The 20,414-nt window shown below is 45.4% G+C and overlaps 1 protein-coding gene across 1 annotated transcript in view; it reads left to right on the plus strand.

Annotated features, from left to right (window-relative positions):
• The window catches only part of CD58 (CD58 molecule), a gene marked incomplete at its 5' end in the record, with an annotated part of 33,871 nt that overhangs the window by 12,617 nt on the left and 840 nt on the right, over window positions 1-20,414 (plus strand). Inside the window, 6 exons of the mRNA XM_084274707.1 lie at window positions 132-383; window positions 3,363-3,455; window positions 5,637-5,681; window positions 10,430-10,501; window positions 13,900-13,968; window positions 14,312-14,373. Of these exons, the coding sequence (XP_084130833.1) occupies window positions 132-383; window positions 3,363-3,455; window positions 5,637-5,681; window positions 10,430-10,501; window positions 13,900-13,968; window positions 14,312-14,346 (566 nt within the window). The 3' untranslated portion in view covers window positions 14,347-14,373. The remainder of the gene's footprint in view (window positions 1-131; window positions 384-3,362; window positions 3,456-5,636; window positions 5,682-10,429; window positions 10,502-13,899; window positions 13,969-14,311; window positions 14,374-20,414) is intronic.

The following is a 20,414-nucleotide window of genomic DNA, read 5'->3' on the forward strand; positions in this document are numbered from 1 at the left end:
CCCCCGCACCTTACACACAGGCTTTTAGCTGTGCGCTCTCCTGCTGCTTCTGTCACTCCAGCCCTTGTCCCGTGCTAAAATTCAAGGCGGTTTATAACCCAATTAATACAGAATGTTTTCTCTTCTTTTAGCTCCTCCTTCAGAACCTAAAATCAGTTGCAACAGCAGTGATGATGTCCTTCTGCTAAGATGCACAGCAGATTTTGAGAAGCCTCTGAATTACACGTGGAAGTTCAGTAGCAGAGCAGCTATTAATTCCCAGGAAGCTGACATCCCTGAGATAGACATTGATCCTTCTGAGAAAGCTACATGTTTCATTAAATTTTCTCAAACAGAAAAGTCCTCTGAAATCTCTTTGAGTCAATGCTTTGCTGATAAAGCAGGTAAGGAACGGGTCAGGCTATGTATGCAAATCTGAAAGGCTAGGTTGGTAAGCAGCATGGACTTTGACTATAAGACTTCTACTGACCTCTAGGGAAGTTAAATTGAAAGAGTAAAAACCATCAGAAATTATTTGTCTGCTAAAAGTGTGTTTAAGGTTGGTGAGATTTACAAGGTTGAGAGTTTGATTTCCACCCCACCCCCCCCCAAAGATAATTTTTGCAAGGATCTCAACAGAATAAAATCTCAGCTGTGACTTGAAATGAATAGTAGTAAAGATGGAGACACAGAAGATCTCTTCTGAACCTTTTGTGCTTATGTAATTAATGCTAATGAGTATTGTGCTCTTCGTACTGCTTTCCCTGAACTAGAATGACATTATTCAGCCACTACAAGTGAGTCATCTAGCAGTCATTAGATAAAATAATTTCCTGTATAGCACGTGACCATACTTTTTCTCCACAGATAGATATAAAACCAAGAGTTTACCTGCTTTTGCTTATGGCTTTTGGGTTTGCACAACAAGGTTTTGGTAGTGGTGGGGGTGCTGCAGGGGGTGGCTTCTGTGACAAGCTGCTAGAAGTTTCCCCTAGGTCTGACAGAGGCAATACCAACCAGCTCTAAGATGGCCCTGCTGCTAACCCAAGGCCGAGCCCATCAGTGATGGTGGTAATGCCTCTGTGATAACACAGTTAAGAAGGGAAAAAAAACCCCAAACCTCCAACCGGCAGCTTTTTGCTGCCAAGGAAAGGAGTGAGATGATCTGAGAAACTCTGCAGACATCAAGGTCAGTGAGGAAGGAGGGGGAGAAAGTGCTCCAGGCACCAGAGTAGAAATTCCTCTACAGCCCATGGAGAAGACCATAGGAAAACAGGTTGTCCCTCTGCTGCCCAAGAAGGATGATGGGGAGTAGAGATTCCACCTGTGGCCTATGGAGGACTCCATGGTGGAGCAGGTGGAGACACCCAAAGGAGGCTGTGACCCTGTGGGAAGTCTGCACTGGAGCCAGCTCCTGGCAGGAGCTGTGGCCCTGTGGGAAGAAGAGCCCAGACTGGAGCAGGTTTGCTGGCAGGACTTGTGACCCCATGGGGCACCCATGCTGGAGCAGTCTGCTCCTGAGGCATTGCACCCCGGGAAGCCATGCTGGGGCAGTTAATGAAGAACTGCAGCCCATGGTAAGGATTCATGGTGGAGAAGTCATGGAGGACTGTCTCCTGTGGGAGGGACCCCACCCTGGAGATGGGGAAGAGTGTGAGGAGTTCTCCCCCTGGGGTGGAAGGAGCAGCTGATGAACTGACCACACACCCCCATTCTGTCCCTCTGTGCTGCTCAGGAGGAGGAGGTGTAGAAATAGGGAGTAATGTTGAGCCTGGGAAAAAGGGAGGGGTGATCGCAGGGTTTTTAAGATTTATTCTTGTTTCTCATTATCCTGCTCTGATTTTGATTGGCAGTAAGTTAAATTCCTTTTCTCAGGTTGAGCCTGTTTTGCCCATGATGGTAACTGCTGAGTGATATCCCTGTCCTTAACCCACAGGGCTTCTGTTGTGTTTTCTCTGCCCTGTCCAGTTGAGGAGGGGGAGTGATAGAGCAGTTTGGCAGGCACCTGGTGGCCACATGCCTGATTTCTAACAAGTCTCTAACACAATTATAGGAATAGTTCTCTACTGGTAAGCCATGAAAATTACCCTTGCACATAAGTTGGAAATTTTGTCAGTTAGGGACTGCTTTACACACCCTACAAAACAGATGGTTCCAAACATGTTCTAATCCTTTGTTTACCAGTGAAAAAAACCCAACCAAGCCCCAAGTTGAAGCAGAGCTCTGCTGAGACTGTCCCAGATGTGGTGAGTTGACTCTGGCTGAAGGCCAGATGCCCACCAAAGCTGCTCTGTTATTCCACCTCCTCAGCTAATAGAACAAAAGACTTGTGGGTTGAGATAAGGGCAGGGAGAGCCCTTCTTGCTCCAGGGTGGGGTACCTCCCACAGGACACAGTCTTCTACCAACTCCTCCAGCATGAAATCTTCCATGAGATGCAGTTCTTCACTAACTGCTCCAGTGTGTGTGCCTTTCACAGGGTGCAGACCTTCAAGCCCAGGCTGCTTCAGCATGGGTGCCCCACTGGGTCACAAGTCCTGCCAGCAAACCTGCTCCAGTCTGGGTTCCTCTTCCTGTGGGGCCCCAGGTCCTGCCAGGAGCTGGCTCCAGTGCAGACTTCCTACAGAGTCACAGCCTCTCCACCTGCCCCAGCATGGGGTCCTCCGTGGACTACAGGTGGAATCTCTACTCCCCATCATATTCCATGGGCTGCAAGGGAACAGTCTGCTTTGCCATGGTCTTCATCACAGGCTGCAGGGGTATCTCTGCTTTGGCACCTGGAGTGCCTCATCCTTTTCCTTCTCCACTGACCGGGTGTCTGCAGGGTTGTTCTTCTTACATATTCTTACTCCTCTCTCCCAGGTGTTGCACAGGGGTTTTTACCCTTTCTTAACTGTGTTATCCCAGAGGTGCTACCACTATTGCTGACAGGCTCAGCTTTGGCAGGCAGTGGGTCTGTCTTGAAGCCAGCGGGCATTGGCTCTGACCAACAGCAGGAAAGCTTCTAGCAGCTTGTCACAGAAGCCACCCCTGCAGCCCTCCCCCCGTATCCCCAACTGCCAAAAACCTTGCCATGCAAACCTAATACAAGATATACGTTGACATTTCATTTGGCTGAGATCTGACGTGGCCTTTCATAGCCAAAAGAATAGCCATCGCCTTTCAAGTGGTTCTGTGCCTTTGCTGAAATGAGGTACTTAGCCTGTAACTCTCCTGAAACTGCCTTAAGGCTTTGCAAATTACTGGCACTGGTACATTGATTTTTTTTTTAGGTTACTGTTAAAAAAAAAAAAAAAAAGTAATATAGTCAGAGTTGTATTTTTACTGAAGTAGTTTATCACACAGCTGCCTTTTAACTAACCTCTTTTTTTTTTTTTTTTTAAGGATTTGAATCTCAGAAAAGAACTAGAGGTGCTCTTATTGCGTCTCTTTTTCTCTGTGGAGTTATAGGAATACTTATATTGCTTTACCTAAAAGGTAGGTATAACATTTCCTAATTGAGCTTACCATGCTTCAAGACTGTGCTGTTCTAAGGTTCTGTAGAATGTGTGAAAGTTTCTGACTGAGATGCATTATAAATCTGTAGTAGAAACAAGTACAACTTAAGCAAAGGCTAATAGATTTGAAGGAAATAATATACTGAAGTTTCTTGCACTTGGACAGCGGGTTCTATGTACTGTGAAACGCTATATATATTTCTCCTTCAGACTGGTTGTTTCATTTATTATGTGTCTCTTCTTAACAAGTATATATGGCCTCTCTGATTCCTGTCTCAGTGTGCTTGGACCTACCTTTCTTGAGGACAGCTTCATGATGCTCTTAAAGATGTATTGTTGGGGTGGGCCCTTACCAGAGCCTGTTGAATAACTTGTGCTGAGTCTAATCTGCCAACTCAGTGTGCTCAACTGATCCATAGGGACTTCTATGCCTCCCGGCAGCCTGTATAGCCGTAACTTTGGGGTGTTAGATGTGTTTCTTGACCCATCCCTGTGCTGAATTGAAGTTGGGGTTTCCTTGTAGATCTGACAGCTTATTCAAAAATGGTGCCACCTTTGTAGTTAAATTGTATTCTGGCCTGGAAAGAGATGCACACCATCTCTTCTCTGTGTGTCTGAGAGAGCTCCAAACAGGAATTCATTGCCTTGTGCTAAGCGCAGTTTGTATGGAAAGTTCTGTTGGCTTCCTGGTGGGGTCAGCGCGTGGGGGTGACTGCAGGGTGAAGAGCATGGGGTCCATCTCCTGTCTGGGAAGGGCTGATTGGCAGTGTTCTGGGAGGGTGGGGGGGGGGTGGGGTGGTGGTGTTCTGGTCAGAGCATATGTAGATGTGTTTTACGTGTGGACCTTGTGTTTTCCTGATGTGCCTCGTTTAGTTTCTGTTGGCTTGGAATCGTAAACTAGGTGGGGAAGGAATCTCTGGGAGGTTTTATCCAACTTGCTTCTAAAAGCATGACCAACTTCAAAGCTAGATCAGGTTCCTCGAGGCCTCAGGTTCCCCAGCCTCTTCCAACGTTTTTTAGCACTGAATCACTTTTACAACATGTTTTTCTTCTCTCCTGTATTTTTATTCTGTACTTCTGAGGGGAGTTTCTGTTGTCTTCTATTTAAGTTAGTTGTAAACTGCAGTTAGCCATCCCCTTAGCCTTCCTTTTTTCTTCAGGCTGAACAAACACAATTTTCACAGCACCTCTTGTACAGCTCCTGACCCCTAAACATCTTGGTGAATATTTGCTGGACTTGCTTCAGAATGTCAATGGGTTTTGATTAATTGGGAGCCCAAAAATAGACACACTACTCCACATGTGGTGTCACAAATGCTGAATAGAATGAATTATTTCTGTCAGTGTACTAATTACACTGCTGTTAACTCAGCCCAGTTTCTGCTGCAAGGGCCCATTTCTGACTAAGGGTCCACCAAGGCTTCTAGTTCCTTTTCTGCAGAACTGTTTTCTGGCGAAGCAGAGCTCAGCCTGTACTGCTCCACAGGGTCATTTGAGGAAGTGCAGGACTTTGCTTGCCTTTTGAACATCGGGTCTCTTCTGCCAGCACATTCCTCCAGCTTGTTAAAGTCTGAGTGGTAGCCGTGCCTGCCAGCATATCCCCTACACTCCCAGTTTGATGTCCTCTGTAAACTTTATTGAGGGTACCTTCTGTGCCCTTGCCTGTGTTGGTGATGTTGGGCAGCACTACACTTGTTAGCAGCACATGAATGCCACTTAGAACCGGCCATCAGTTGGACACCAAACAATTCAACTACTTGCCCTGAAACAAGAAAGGTTTGGTCATGGTAGAAAACAAACTTGTTGCACCTCAGTAGGATAAGTACTGCATAAGGTGATGTGATTTGCTGATTTAACAACAAGACTCAGTCGTGAACTGTTAAGCTTTGCTTTAGATTTGGTTAGATGTGTTCCAGCTTGATGCAAGAGGCCCATTTTGTTGATCTCTCACTGACTGTCTTTGCCCCAAAATAGTATTGGTATTTCACTCTTTCTTCTTTTCCCAAGTCAAGTATGCAGTTGCATATCCTCAGTGATTTATTTATTTTTTTTTTTAATTTGGGTTGAGTGAGGAATGGATTTGGGCTGTCAGATAATTTTCAAAGGCAAAGAACTTTATTTCTGAGCAATTTCTTCATATATTCTGTTTGTTTTATTGCAGGTAAACTGAAGTGTCTAACACAAAAAGCTGTTCGGAACTGTGCAGGTAAGAGTTAAGAGTCTATGCTTGTCTATGTTAAATTGGTCTATGCATGTAATTTTTTTCTCTGTGGTAGTATAGTCTGTCATTGGAGAGGTGAAGGAGTAAGTTTTCTTTCTTGCATTGGTTATTTTGCAGAGTGTAGTTAAGTTATCCAGGTCATTAATACATACTTTCTAAAATAAATTTTGTTATAGGACAACATCTTTACTCTCTGGTCAGCCAAAAACAGCCTAACTCGGACAGAGGCAAGAAACTGGTGTTGGAATATAGATGTTCTTAAACACCTGCTGTTGGTTGGAGCAAAGATTCTGATCTGCTCTTTACTGGGTGGTTATTTTGTGGGCTTTTTTTTTGTTTTGCAGCGTGTAAGACTTTAGTTGATTTTCAGTGTGTACACGTGCGGCCTCAAAGCCTCAGTTGAGGGTAATGATAGGCACCTGCACGTAGTGGATGTGTTTGTGGGACTGGAAGAATTACTGACAGTGAATGGCCTGAGATTTGTGTGGTTAGTAGTTCTCTTTGGAGATGTGGTGGTTTAACCCTGGCTGGAGGCCAGTTGCCCACCAAAGCTGCTCTATCACACCCCTTTTTAGCTAGACAGGGGAGAAAATAGATATTGAGAGGCTCAGGAGTTGAGGTGAGGACAGGGAGAGATCATTCTGCACGGGCAGAACAGACTCAGCACAGAACAAAGGACAGAAAACTCTCTAACTGATGACACTGCCCTGCACACCCAGTGACACCAGAGTCGGGTAATAAGTGTGGCCAGATCTTAAAGCATCTCCCCCCACCCCTCCCTTCTTAACAGCCTTCACTTCAGTCATGATTTCTTACATCATCTCACTCCCTTCTCTGGTGGCAAAAAGTGGCTGCTTGCAATTTTTTTCTCCTAAATGCAATTCCCAGAGTACTGGTCCCAGCATGGACTCCTGAGGGACACCATTTGTCACTGATCTCCTTCTGGACATTGACCATTCAGCGCTACTCCCTGGATGCAACTATCCAGTACTTGCTGTTAGCTTAGCTTTGTCACACCCTTAAAAATCCATCCAAGGGCTTGTGCAGACAGGCATGTTGTGCACAGCTCTGATCCTTGCTTTTTATGCACGTCTCTGGTACGTGCTTACATCCTGTGGGTCAAGTTGCAATTCTCTCCTTTTTCTAACCGCTTTCATTTGTTTCAGGAAAATAATCTGTTAGCAGTGCCTTCTGATTCACTCTTACCCCGTTGTGCAGGCATGTCTTCTCAGTCAGGATGGGGGAAGGAGGCAGTCAGTGGAGGAACTTCTCACCTCTTACCATTCATTACCAGCCTGCTGCCCACCCTTGATTTCCTTCCATGATGCCCTTTTGTAGGCTGTAAAGATTCTTAGGGCTCTCTGCATTGCTTTGTCTCCCTGTACAGATTTCCACTTGGACTTCTACTGTCCATGCCAATGCTGCTTTTTTCTTTTTTTTTTTTCCCTCCTTTTTGTTTAATTTTACCACTTTATTTTGCAGCAGAGTTTCTCAGCTCTCTGGCTTTTGGGTTTGGGAATCACTCCGTAGGGTGAGCAGTTAAGGAAGGAGTCAAGTCCTGTATTCTCTATGCTCCTTTCATAACGGCAAAGGAGGTGACCCTATTCCGGCTTTAACATGCATGTGTCTTATTGTTGGGACCACTGTGGTCTATTCTTAAAACGGAGGTAAATCAGCCCCTGAGCAGTCAAGAAGATTAGAGGGAGCAGAGGAAGACTCTTAAAACCCCTTTATTCTGGAGGACACTAGAACAAATACTGTTTCAGTGAGGAGGGGCCAAAGCTCCACGCTGACCTGTTGAAGTGCTGCGCTGTTAAACTAATGGTGGCTTCATGTGAGATACTCATTCTAGTATCTTACATGAGCTGCTGGAGTTAGCACAAGGGTGGAGCAGAATACTTCTTGGATTGCAAACTTCTGTGTCACCTTTGGCAGAAGTTTTATGTATAACTTAATTTCCACAGTTATTTAATTTCTGAAGTTTCTTTTTTTTTAGTGGGTTTGGAAGTTAAAGAAAACAAAACATGATGAGGTCCTTGATGATGGGCCTGGAAAAGATGCCACAAGTAGGGAGGCAGTGCTGCAAAAGCAGGCTTTGGGGATTTTTTTGTTGTTGGCTTGGTTTATGAGGGATTTTTTTCCTCACAAAATCTGTGGTTCAGAGATCAGTGAAATCTAGAGACTACTGGCGGATTTGAAAGTGGAAAAAAAAGGAAAAGGATGGGGTAGGAAAAGAACTCAAACAACAGAAACCTTCTTCTTGCTACTGCACTTGCATTTAACTTAGAATGGCCTGTGTTTCTATGAGATATTCTTGAAGGTCTGCAAGAAGTGTTTTAAAGTCATTGTGCAACACACAGATGAAGTATGGAGAGGAGATGTGGGTTCTCTTCTCAGCTGTCTTTGGCTTCTTATGGCAAGTCTTTGTAGTTTTATCACGTTAAATAAACCCACTTCAGAAAGATTTTGTAAAGCTGTAGACATAACTATAGAAAATGGTGATTATGATCTGAGACCTTAAACAGTTGCTGGAGGGAAATTTGAGTTGAAATTAATCATGAGTCCTTCAATAAAGCAATGTAGCATAGTGGCTCTGAAGAGTATCTGCTAAAAATGTTGTGATGAAACTACGTTTAAGGCTGCATTGCAAGTTTTGCAAGTTTTTTGTTCACAAAATCATAGTCGTAAGGGTTGGAAGGGACCTCAAGAGACTGTTGAGTCCAACACCCCTGCCAAAGCAGGTTCCCTAGACCAGGTTGCAAGGGTAGGTGTCCAGACGGGTCTTGAATATCTCCAGAGAAGGAGACTCCACCACCTCCCTGGGCAGCCTGTCCCAGGGCTCTGTCACCCTCACTGTGAAAAAGTTCTTCCGCATGTTGGTGCAGAACTTCCAGTGCTCCAACCTGAAGCCATTGCCCTTTGTCCTGTCCCCACAGACCACTGAAAAGAGGCTGGCTATTTCCCTCTGTGCCCCACACTTCAGATATTTATAAACATTAATCAGATCTCCTCTCAGTCTTCTGTTCTCAAGGCTGAACAGTCCCAAATCACTCCTCGCAGGGTTTATGCTCCAGGCCCTTAATCATCTTCATAGCCCTCCACTGTGCTACCTCTGTACACATTTCTAAGAAGTATTTCTGTTTGCTTGAAGTTATGCCTCCACAAACTGTTGATAATGGTATTGAAAAGCCTGAAACAGATAACAAGTGCCCTAAAACAGGAGAATGTTAAGGCAGGAGGAATTAATTTTACCTGTGGCCTTTCTACAGTGCAAAACCTATTAGCGTGTTCTCACTGCAGAGATTACCATTCCTCTCTTGGCTTAGAAAGACCCGTTACCCTAGGAAGAGCAATTGTTAAACAGCATTGAACAAATACCTTTTCAGGGCTTCAGCTTCCCTCTTGTTATGATGCTACAGGCTGTGCTTGCAAATCACTTCACCAGCCACAGAGAGTGCCAAGCATGTGTGAGGGAGCTCCCTTTTCTCTGGTGTTACCACTCATTTGCATGCAAAAGAGCATAAGGATATTTTTGAAGTATATCATTGTGAGTAGCTGATCTTTGCTTTCAGCTGGAAAGAAACCCTCAAGCAGGACCTAAGATAATGAAATGGTGAAGCTTCAGAGGTTTTTATTCATGGCAAATAGATCTGAGCCTCAACCTACCAATTTAGAGATGGGATGCTTACAAGCTTACACAATGCTACCTTGGGATATAAGGAAGGCTGCTCTCCTTAGAGAAGCACCAGTTCTGGATGTGGTATCTCCCACTTGCTTTATCCTCTAGGAGAGCATTTTGACTGCCTTCATCAGGCAGCTAAGCAAAGCAGTTTTGTTTTCTTAGTGCAGTCAGTGGAAATGTCAAGGAAATTCTGGGACGTGTTTGTTTATTCTAGTTCTTTTTACTCTAGAGGGACAGTGAAATATGAACATTATCATTCAAGTCAGCAAAAAAGGGTGGGTTTGGTTTTTCCCCAGAGGCTGTTGCACTGTTGATTCATTCTCTCCAGTAATTCTTCCAGTATTTTCCACAAGTGGCTGATAATAAGAGTGTTGGAGAAGGTAGAGGTTTTTTTTCTGATTACGAGGAACATCACTAATGATGACAAGGAAAAGGAAACCTAGAAGCTCCTGGTTTTTGCTGCTTATTCTTCCCACATGGATTGTAACTGGTATAGAGCAGCTTTCCTCATCTGTACAAGCAGGGGTTGTGTAGCTGATGGTGAAGGTGTGCTGCACTGTGGGATTGGACTGGACCTTTCATTGTCTTACCACTTGTGTAACTATTTCCACCCATAGATGTGGATATAGGAGAAGGAGGTTTCTTTTATGTCTGTCTTATGAAAGAAAGTGGAGGGAAAGGTACAGTTCAGGCCAAAGAGAATCTGGTGCATAAATAAAGGCTGTCTGCTTCCACACTGGGTAAACAAAAGCCTTTATACCAGGAAAGGGAGTGGGTGCACTATTGCGCAGCACACCTGCAGTGCCAAGTAGTGTGCAGTCCCTGCTGCAGAGAGGGGAAACCGTAGGCAAGGCTGCAGTGCGCTCTGGAGTGCCTGTACACAGCAGTTCTGGCGAGGGCTTCTGCGGGTCGCGCCGCAGTGAGCGGCAGTATTGGAGGAGGTGTGCTGCTGAGACCTGGGCTGTGCAGAGTAATGGCCGGTGTTGGCACTGGGAGGAAGCAATGGAGTGTGCTCCTAAGGGACTGTAGCTCTTCTCTGATCTCTCTTCAGGCAAAGAATTGAACAAGGACGACAGTGCCCCGGAAGACGGGCAGAGGGTCAACAATGATGCAAATCATGAAGGTAAGTGGCTGTTCTGTGGAGTCTTGTGTCTTTACCATCCTTGGAAATAACTCCAGCAGAGTGTGCAGACTTGAAGGACATGTATCTTGGATGATATTTGGGGGTAAAAAAAAAAAAGGAAAAAAAAATCCCTACATTTCGTGCTAGGAGATCAAAGAGTTGTGATTACTGGTTAGAGGTTATCTAGTGGTGTATGCCAGGGGTCAATACTGCATTCAGTCCTCTAAAATTTCTATTAGTGATCTGAATGATGGGGCAGTGTGTACCTTCAGCAAGTTTGCTGATGATACAAAACTGGGAGGAGTGTCTGACACACCAAAGGGAGGTGCTGCCCTCCGAAAAGACTCTGATAGGCTGAAGAAATGGGCTGGCAGGAACCACGTGCAGTTCAATATAAGAAAACACAAAAACCTGCACCTGGGGAGGAATAAACACCTGTTGGGGGCCAAACAGCCAGAAACACAGCTTTGCAGTAAAAGACCTTGGACTGTGGAGAACAAGAAAATCAGCATGAGCCAACTATGTACCCTTGCAGCAAAGGTGGCTAATTGTATCCTGGGCTGCCTGAGAAGGACCATTGCAGGCAGTTCAAAGAGGTCATCATTCTTGAACCTAGTCAGCAGTGGTGAGGCCACAGCTGGAGTGCTGTTCTGGGCTCACCAGTACTTGGGAGATGCAGAGCTACTAGAGAAGAGAAGGCTTGGTAGGTTCTAAATAAATATGTATAAATATCTGATGGGAGTAAATGAAGAGGAGGAAGCCAGGCTCTTCTCAGTGGGTGCCCTGTGACAAGACAAGAGACAATAAACACCATCTGAAAAATAAGAGGATCTATCTGAACATCAGGAAATGCTTTTTACCACAAGGGTGCATGAGCACTGGAATGCATTGCCCAAAGAGGCTGTGGAGTCTCCCTACTTGAAGATATTAAAAAGCTGTCTGAAGATGATCTTGGTCAACCTCCTCTAGGTTTGTCTGCTTAAGTAGGAGTTGGACAAGATAACTTCCAGAGGCTTCTTCCAACCTCAATCATACTCTGATTCTTTGATATCAGATACAGACAAGGCTGAGATACCAAGTGCTACTTTTGCATCCATCTTGACAGTCTCTGTGGCCTTTTTGTCTAGAGGCAGGTTCAGGGAGCAGGGGGTCCTAGGAATGGAAGAGGATCAGATCAAGAACTTTTGAGAAACCTTGACCCAAATCAGTCCATGGGATCTGATACAAGGTTTGCTACACAAGCTGTCAGACATAATTGCAAGAAAGTTCTTTACCACTTTCAGAAATCACGTTGGGGAAGATCTGTGACAGCTGAAAGAAAGCAAACATTGAAGCTGTCTTCCAAAAGGGTTAGCATGTCAGTCTGTGGAATTACACATCACTCAAGCACACTTTTGTCTCCGCTAGAATCATGGGGCAAGTCTTCTTGGAACGTATTTCTGGTCACAGAAAGATGGTGACCGCAGATAAGCGTAAATCGAGTTGATCAACTGGACCGACTTTTTGATATTGTGGAGGAGAGGAGAACAATGGGTGTCATATACCTTGACTTTAGTAAGGCTTTTTATGCAGTGTCCTTCAGCACCATTGGAGCCCTAAATTGGGCTGTCTGAATGAACGTCTATCTGCATGGGTAGAAAGCTTGCTGGATTATCAAGCCCACAAGTAGTGGTTAATGTGCTATAGTCCTCCACTTGCCACTGGCATCCATGTGTACTGCAGAGAGGTTTAATTGGTGGGGGTGGATTTTTGTTTGCTTTGGGTTTTTTAGTGTGGGTTGGTTTGGTTTTTTGGGACCTGGACTAGAGAGAGAAAAGTGTCACTCGTGCAGGATGGGGAATGACTGGCAGGGAGCAGTTCTGGAAGGTGCCCAGGAGTCCTTATGGACACAACACACCATGAGTCAAGGATGCTCCCTGGCAGCAAAGGCAGCTGATAGCATCCTAGGTTGTTTTAAGAGGTGCTTAAGCTAGTAGAATGAAGGAAATTATTATTTTTCCATTACTTGGCACTTGTTAGATGACATACAGAGTATTACATCTAATTTGTGGTCTACCCAGTGCTGGAAAAGTGCTGATAAATTTCAGCAAGTTCAGCAGAGTGCCATCAACATGGTCAGAGCATAATTCCTCTGAGGAAAGGCTGAAGGAACTGGGCTTGTTAAAGCCCAGAGAAGAGCAGGTTTTCAGGGTGCATAACAGCAGCTGCCGCTACCTGTGGGTTTATTGATAAGAAGTCTGAGCCAGGCTGTTTACTGGGATATCAGGTTGATAACTCTAAATTGAAGGAGGGGAGATTCTGTGTGGATAGGAGTGTTGTGGTTTAACCCAGCAGTCAGCTAGAACAACCACACAGCTGCTTGCTCACTCTGCCCTCCCAAGTAAAGCTCGTGGGTTGAGATAAAGACAGTTTAGTAGGACAGAAAGGAAGATGGTAATGATAAAAGAATATACAAAACAAGTGATGAACAGCACGATTTCTTACTGCCTGAAACCAAGGCTCATGCTCAGTTCCCATGCCGTGATCCTGCCTCCCAGCTAGCTTCCTCAATTATATACTGAGCATGATGTTGTACAGTATGGAATATACCTTTGGTCAGTTGGGGTTGGCTGATCCAGTTGTGTCCCCTTACCAGCTTCTTGTGCACCTCCAGCACACTCATTGGTGGTGAGATGGTGTGAGGAGCAGAAAAGGCCTTGGCTCTATGTAGCTGCTGCTCAGCAATAACAAAAACATTTCTCCATTGTCAAGGTTGTTTTCAGCACAAATTCAACACGTAGCCTGACACTAGCTGGTATGAAGAAAATTATCACAGCCAAAACCAGCACAATGAGGAAAAAAGATTTCTGCCTCTAAGCATAACTAATCACCAGGACAGGCTATGTGGGGTCATCATGGAGTTTCTATGCTTAGAAGTTTTTAAGACCTGACTGGAGACACTCCTGAGCAACCTGTCTAGAACTGAATGTTGACCATTTCTCAAGGAGAGTGTTGGGTTACAGACCTCCTGGGCTCTGTCGCTAAGACAACCCGAGTGATTTGGTGTCTTATGAACTGTAGCTTGTAACTCACCTCTAAGCAATGGCATACCACTGTGAAACTAAAGCAGTGAGATACAGTTTCCCAGAGGACTGTATCTCCCCTGTCATCTCTTTTTAGAACTCTCTGCCATGCAGCACATAACCCTGACATCCCTGTGTGTGGTTGACTGTGGTGTAATGGAGAGATGAGTGCCTGTTTTGCGGTGGGGTGCTACCTTGTGGGAAAGGTGTTGGCTTTCAGGTGTTAGCTGATGGCAACATGTTGAGTTGTAGCTAGTACCTCACTCTTACACAGTAATCAGAACCTTGAAGCTGAGCAAGGCAGGGGACTATAGTTGTCTTCTGATCTTTCTTCAGACACACCAAAGGAGGAGAACAGCAGCTTGCTGGCCAAGCAAGCAGACAACCATGGTGGAAACGAGCAAGGTAAGTGCCTGTGCTATGAAGCTATCTTTATTCATTGTAACTTTTTTGCTTAACACTTCTTGATGTGATGTTATGGGTGACACCATGGGTGCTGGGTGTCTCCTGTCCTTGGCCTTTGCAGGGTCTGGAATGGAGCATGAGGGCAGTTTGGAGTTGAGTATGGAGGAGAGAGGGGAGGTGGTGTATGATTTACCCGTGAGAGGAGAGGGGATTCGTCAGGGCTTATACTAGTGCCAGAGAAACAGCCCAGCTCTCAGTCTGATCACTCTTGATCTACCTGGGCTGGAGAGGGTAAGTGTTTAGAGCTCCAGGATTGTCTGAGTATTGCCTCTTGTTCATGCAGAAGTGACCCGGGATGTAGAAGCAGGGAGCACCTGAACAACTCTTTCAGCTACAGTAAAGAAGGTACGTGAGGTTGAAATCTCTCCTGTCTCAGGAGAGCATGCAGACTGGCACGGGGACTGGGAGTGACTGTATATGATCCTGACCCTTTTTTGGTCAAGTAGAAAACAGTGAGAATAATTAGAAGGGAAAGGATGCATGTGTGTTGGGTATGAGCATGTGTGACGTGTGCTGTGGCATCATGTGTTTGTGATGGCAGCATTCAGAAGGCTGGCCCGTGTGTTTAGCCAGCTTCAAACTGTAGGGTTACATTTTGCTAACAGTTATTAGCCGTTAACACTACCTCCTCTTGCTTGTGCTTTTACTTTATTCCATGCCTCAACAAGGCTTGTAGTGGCTGAGGTGTCAGTAAGGCAATATAGGTTTGCGCCAGTGAACTTCTGAACTGCAATTCTACCTTATTAATTATGAATGCTGTTGAAGGGAGCAAAGGAGAGAGATGTTGGGTACCACTGAAGAGTTTTTTTTATTGCTTAGGTGTGTGGCTGTGTTTTCTTTGGTCACAAAGAATGCATACTTAATTTGTGGTTTTATTGTGGTTTGTTATTTTTTTTAAACCTACATGGGCATAGTGAGAAAGCCCTTCTAAATAAACAGACCATTGGGCCTGATGATTGACAGATGGAATAAGAAAACCAATTATTACTCTGTATGGGAGAACAGTTGATCAAGACTACGTTAGTATATGGACCCGTAAGGATCATCAAATCAAAGTCCTGGCTCCACAGAGGGCCAGCCAAGTCCAGAGCATTGTCCAGACACTTCTCAAACCCAGCCAAGCTCAGTGCTGTGACCACTTCCCTGGGGAGCCCATTCCAGAGACCAACCACCCTCTCAGTAAAGAACCTCTTCCCAGTATTCAACCTAAACCTCCCCTGTCACAGCTTCACACCGTTCCCTTGGGTTCTATCACTGGTCACCAAAGAGGAGATCAGTGCCTGATCCTTCACTCCCCCTTGTCAGGAAGCCACAGAGCACCATGAGGTCTCCCCTCAGTCTCCTTTTCTTCAGGCTGAACAAACCAAGGGACTTCAGCCTCTCCTTGTAAGACTTCCCCTCCAGACTCTTCATCATCCCTGTTGCCCTCTTCTGGATGTTCTCCAATAGTTTTATGTCCCTCTTGTACTGCTGCACCCAAAACTGCACCCAGTACTCAAGGTGAGGCTGCACAAGCACAGTGTAGAGCAGGACAATCACCTCCCTGGACCAGCTGGCAATGCTGTGCTTGATGCACCTCAGGATACACCTGGCCCTCCTGGCTGCCTGGGCACGCTGCTGGCTCATGTTTAACTTGCTGTCAACCAAGATCCCCAAATCCTTCTCAGCACAGCTGGCTCCAGCATCTGATTCCCCAGTCTGTCTGTGCAGCCAGGGCTGTCCCTTCCCAGGTGCAGAATCCAGCACTTGCCCTTGTTAAACTTCATGCTGTTGGTGATTGCCCAGTTCTCTCCTCTGTCCTGGTCTTTGCAAGGCTTCTCCACCCTCAGCAGAGTCAACAGCTCCTCCCAGTTTGTGCTTTGTCATCACAATCTGTTTTCTATGGTACATGTGCAGACCAGAGCATCTGTAGGGTCATGCAGTTGGTTCTTGGGGTACATCAACATGGAGAAGCCCATGTTGTTTTGGGCTTGCATGGTAAGGTTTAATAGTGGGCTTTTGTAAGAAGCTGCCAGAAGCTTCCCCTTGGTCTGACAGAGCCAGTGCCTGCCAGCTAAAAGATGGCCAAGGCTGAGCCTGTCAGTGACAGTGGGGGTGGCTCTGGGATAACATAGTTAAGAAGGAAGAAAAAAAAAAAAACCAAAAGAGCAGCAGCTTTTGCAAGGGACAAGTGTGAAGGTGTGAGGGACACTGCAGGCACCGAGGCCAGTGGAGAAGGAGAGGGAGGAAGCACTCCAGGTGCTGGAGCAGAGATTCCCCTACAGCCCAGGGAGAAGACCATGATGAAGCAGGCTGTCCCCTTGCAGCCTATGGAGGATGATGGGGAGCAGAGATTTCAACAGCAGCCAGTGGAGGGGCCTGTGCTGGAGTAGGTGGAGACATTCAAAGGAGGCATGTCCCAGTGGGAAGTGTAGGACTTGCGATCCCATGGAGGACCCATGCTGGAGCATTCTGGTCCTGTGGAAGGGACACATGCTGTAGCAGTTGATGAAGAACTGCATCTCTTGGGAAGAGTTCACACTGGAGAAGTTGGTGGAGGACTGTTTCCTGTGGGAGAGACCCCATACTTGAGCAGGGGAAGACTGTGAGGAGTCCTCCCCCTGAGGAAGAAGGAACAGCAGAGACAACACTTGGTGAACTTACCACAGCCCCCATTTCCTGTTTCCCTATGTTGCTGTGGGGGAGCAAGTAGAGAAATTGGAAGTAAAATTGAGCCCAGGAAGAAGAGAGGGGTGGGGGGAGGTGTTTGGTTTTATTGCTCATTCCTATACTCTTTTGCTTGGTAATATATTAGATAACATTTTTCCTAGTTGAGTCTATTTTGCCTGTGAACAGTCTCCCCCTGTCCTTATCTTGACCCAGAAGCCTTTCATTTTATTTTCCCTCTCCTGTCTAGTTGAGGAGGGGGAGTGGTAGAGCAGCTTTGGTGGGTGCCTGGCATCTAGCCAGGGTCAATCCACTGTGAGAATATCAAAACTCAGATTAATTCTGTCCTAGATCTAGTAATAGGACAGAAGAGCTGCCCTTTAATAAACTGCAGGGGCAAGGGCTCGTGTTGATCTGTCATCCACCCAGAGCAGAATATTCTTTCTCTGGAATATTTCCAGAAGGGAGAGCCTGTGGAATGCTGTCAGTTTCACTCTTGTTCATGCTGTGATTCCAAAGAAGTATTAAAGATCATGGGTTTGGAGCTGAGATCACTGACCTTTAGTTGATAGTGAAAAGTCTTACTGGCACCTCTAAATCTGGCAAAGAACACCAGGTCAAGACCTCTCCAAGAGAGCAATTACTACACTCTTACGTCTGGCTTTCAAAGCACCTGGTAGTATTGCAGAAAAGCTTGCTGAATACTTATCTGTAGAAAATCCAGAGGTTTTCTGTCTGTGAAACAGGAAGGTTCCAGGCAGAACAGCTGATGTCATAGGACACTGTATCTCACAGTGTTTGGTTTTCCTGACAGCCAGGTCATGGAGGTAGACGTAGTTTCCCCAACCAAGCAGGCTCAGTGGCAGCATGGAGAAGTGAAACCAGCTGTTATCAGTACTCATGGATTTCTTTGTTCCTAAGGGTTATGGGTGAGATGCATAACCTGATCAGAAAGAATTTCACTGGATTTGGGTAGAGATTTTCAGAAGTAAAACTGTAGGTAAATATGTAATAGAACTTTCTCATTGCTGGTGTGTCTGCAAAGCTTACACAAATTAAGGTGACACTGAGGATTGTTGCTGAACCTTGAATCCATCTAATGAGGGCAATCTGTGTACTGGGTTTGAGGGGCTTGCAGTAACTTACCATAGTTCAAGCTTGCTTTCCTTTGACTCCAGAGAACTTGCTCTTCTTTCCTGTGGATGGGTGAATATTGTTCCACGTAGACTATAATTCGTAGGATTGCTTGAGCCAATCCAGCCACTCACTATCACTGGAAGTGGGAGGTGTGCTCTTTGGACCATCTCTGATGTTCATCACACCCCTCTGTGAGCCAGTTTAATCATGTCATGCATCGGGAAACTGACCCAACAGAAAAATCTGGGTGGTCTTCTGGACTAATAGGTGAAATCTGATCATAAAGGGTTTTGGTAAGCTACTGGTCTGACATACTGGAGGGGATGAGATGAGATGCTGGTCAGCAGTGGATTCAATGGGAGAAGGGCGAGCAGGAGACAGGGAAAGGAGTGCGAGGGGGCTTTTGTGGTGGTAGCAGGACAGGCGGAGATGCCTGTGTGAGATGTGCTGTGTGAAGCTGTTATTTCTCACACCATAAAGCTTTGCAGTGCTTTGACCTTGCTGTGGAACAGCTGTAGCCTGAGGATGACAACTGAGAGTGAGGTGGAGGGCATGAGCTGGTTTCCCAGAGCTGAAGCCTTTGAACGTGCTGGCCATTCTACATGGAGCATAGCTAGCTGAAATAAATTAAAAGTATTTGACAAATAAAACATCTGTGAAGACATAAACTTTTGGAGGGATGTGAAGTTAGGTAAGCTATAGCAAATAAACTGAGTGAAGGAAGAAAAGAACAGATGGAAAAAGTCCTTTTGCCTTCTGTGAAATGAGAGATGACCTCAGAGCCTACAAATTCCTCAGGTGGGGCAGCAAAGGGGGAGGGTGCTGATCTCCTCTCTCTGGTGACCAGCAGTAGGACATGAGGAAATGAAATGAAGCTGTGTCAGAAGTTCAGATTGGACATTATGAAAAGGTTCTTCGCTAAGAAGGTGACTGGTCATTGGAAGAAGCTCCCCAGGGCAGTGATCATGGCATCAGCCTTCCCAGAGTGCAAGGAGCATCTGCTCAGTCCTCTTAGTTACATGGTTTAGGGTTAAGTGGTCCTTAAAGGAGCAGCGAGTTCAACTTGGCGGTCTTTGAGTCCTTTCCAACTTGAGATACTCTGTGAAAGGTTTCATTTCCAAATTTATTAACCAAGTCACCAGAAACTTGTTTTAAATGTATCTGAAATGTCTGAAAAGAAAACTTTTAAAAAAGCTTTTTTTAAAGAAAATGCTCGCTATCAACCAGGGTGTATCAAACCATTCTTGTGGGTAAGAAATGAAGTTTGCAGATTGACTGAAAACAATTTTTCTTTCCTTAAAAGAAAAGGAAAAATGTTTTGTTTTTTTTGTCATATAGCCCTTAGTTATGTGGTGTTACTATGGGCATTTCATACTGATTTTTGCTTTTGCATTGTAGATCAGTGGTCTCCAAGGTTTTTTGGTTTTGCACCCTGTCAGTTAAATACTTTGAACATACACACCCGATTTACATATATTTATAAATTATGTACTTGTGCTCTCATACTCAGGCATTATGTACACTGTAGAAACACATGCACAAAACCAGAAATCAAGAAAGGATATGGATGAAGTAAACAGGATTTTATTTTTTAAATTTTGTTAATGGTGCAAAACTGTTTTCTTCCTGCACTGCACTGGGTCGCCTTGTGCACACCCCACCTTGGAGACCACTGATGCAGAGAAGCCTTTTAAAGGTTTGCAAAAAGCACAGCAGCGTGGAAACGGGGGGCTTAAGGCTGCAGTTTTCTTTTCTGCCAGGTTTGATTCTTTTGTTAAGTTACCAGCCAAGCAGTCCCACGCAGATAGTTGGCACAGACTAGGCTGAACACAGGAAAAACATCTCCGAACACGAGAGAACGTGGATAAGTGGAAGGGTGGGAGGGAGTTTGGACTGAGCTTGAGAAACCTGGAGCTCTAATGCAGGAGAAGAAACTGCATCCTTGGTTATAAAATGAGGAAACGGGCTCGAAACATGGGTGTAGAGCTGCAGAGGAAACTGTGGTATCTTGTAGTAACTGAGTCAGATCCTGTTGTGTCGGAGTAATACCGAAGACTAAATGATGTCAGCATGTTAAGCATAGTCTGTGTGACGTCCTGCTTTGCACTGGCTACTTTTGTGGCTAAACTGTGCTCATATGTCATGCTTGAAGGTTTAGCATCTGAGATGATTACACTGTTACATCATTTCAAGACATCAGAGGTAGCTGTGCTTTGTTCGGTGCTGTTTGTGACCTGTGTGGGGACAGTATTTTGGGTGCTCTGTGGGGAGCCTGAAACCTGATGCAACGAGAGGAGAAAGCTAATTTCATATTCAGGCCCTGTCACTGTATAGACACAAGCAAATAGCAGTACACCACACACACACACACACCCCTGCCCCAGGCTGACTTCTTGATCACATTCTTTAGTCTTGTCATCAAGCTGGCCTAAGTCAAAGCAGTAAACCTGCTTGTATTTTAATGATACATACCGTACAGATATGCTCAGGAGCCTCTACAGGAAACGTGTGAGAACCACTGATGTCTTTCTCTTTCTCCTTGTCTAGAGAGATGAGTGCCATGTGTCACCATATGCTGCTCTCCCAGACTGCCTCCTAGCACC

This window comes from Gallinula chloropus (genome assembly GCF_964237585.1).
Source record: "Gallinula chloropus genome assembly, chromosome: 1".
NCBI lineage: Eukaryota > Metazoa > Chordata > Aves > Gruiformes > Rallidae > Gallinula > Gallinula chloropus.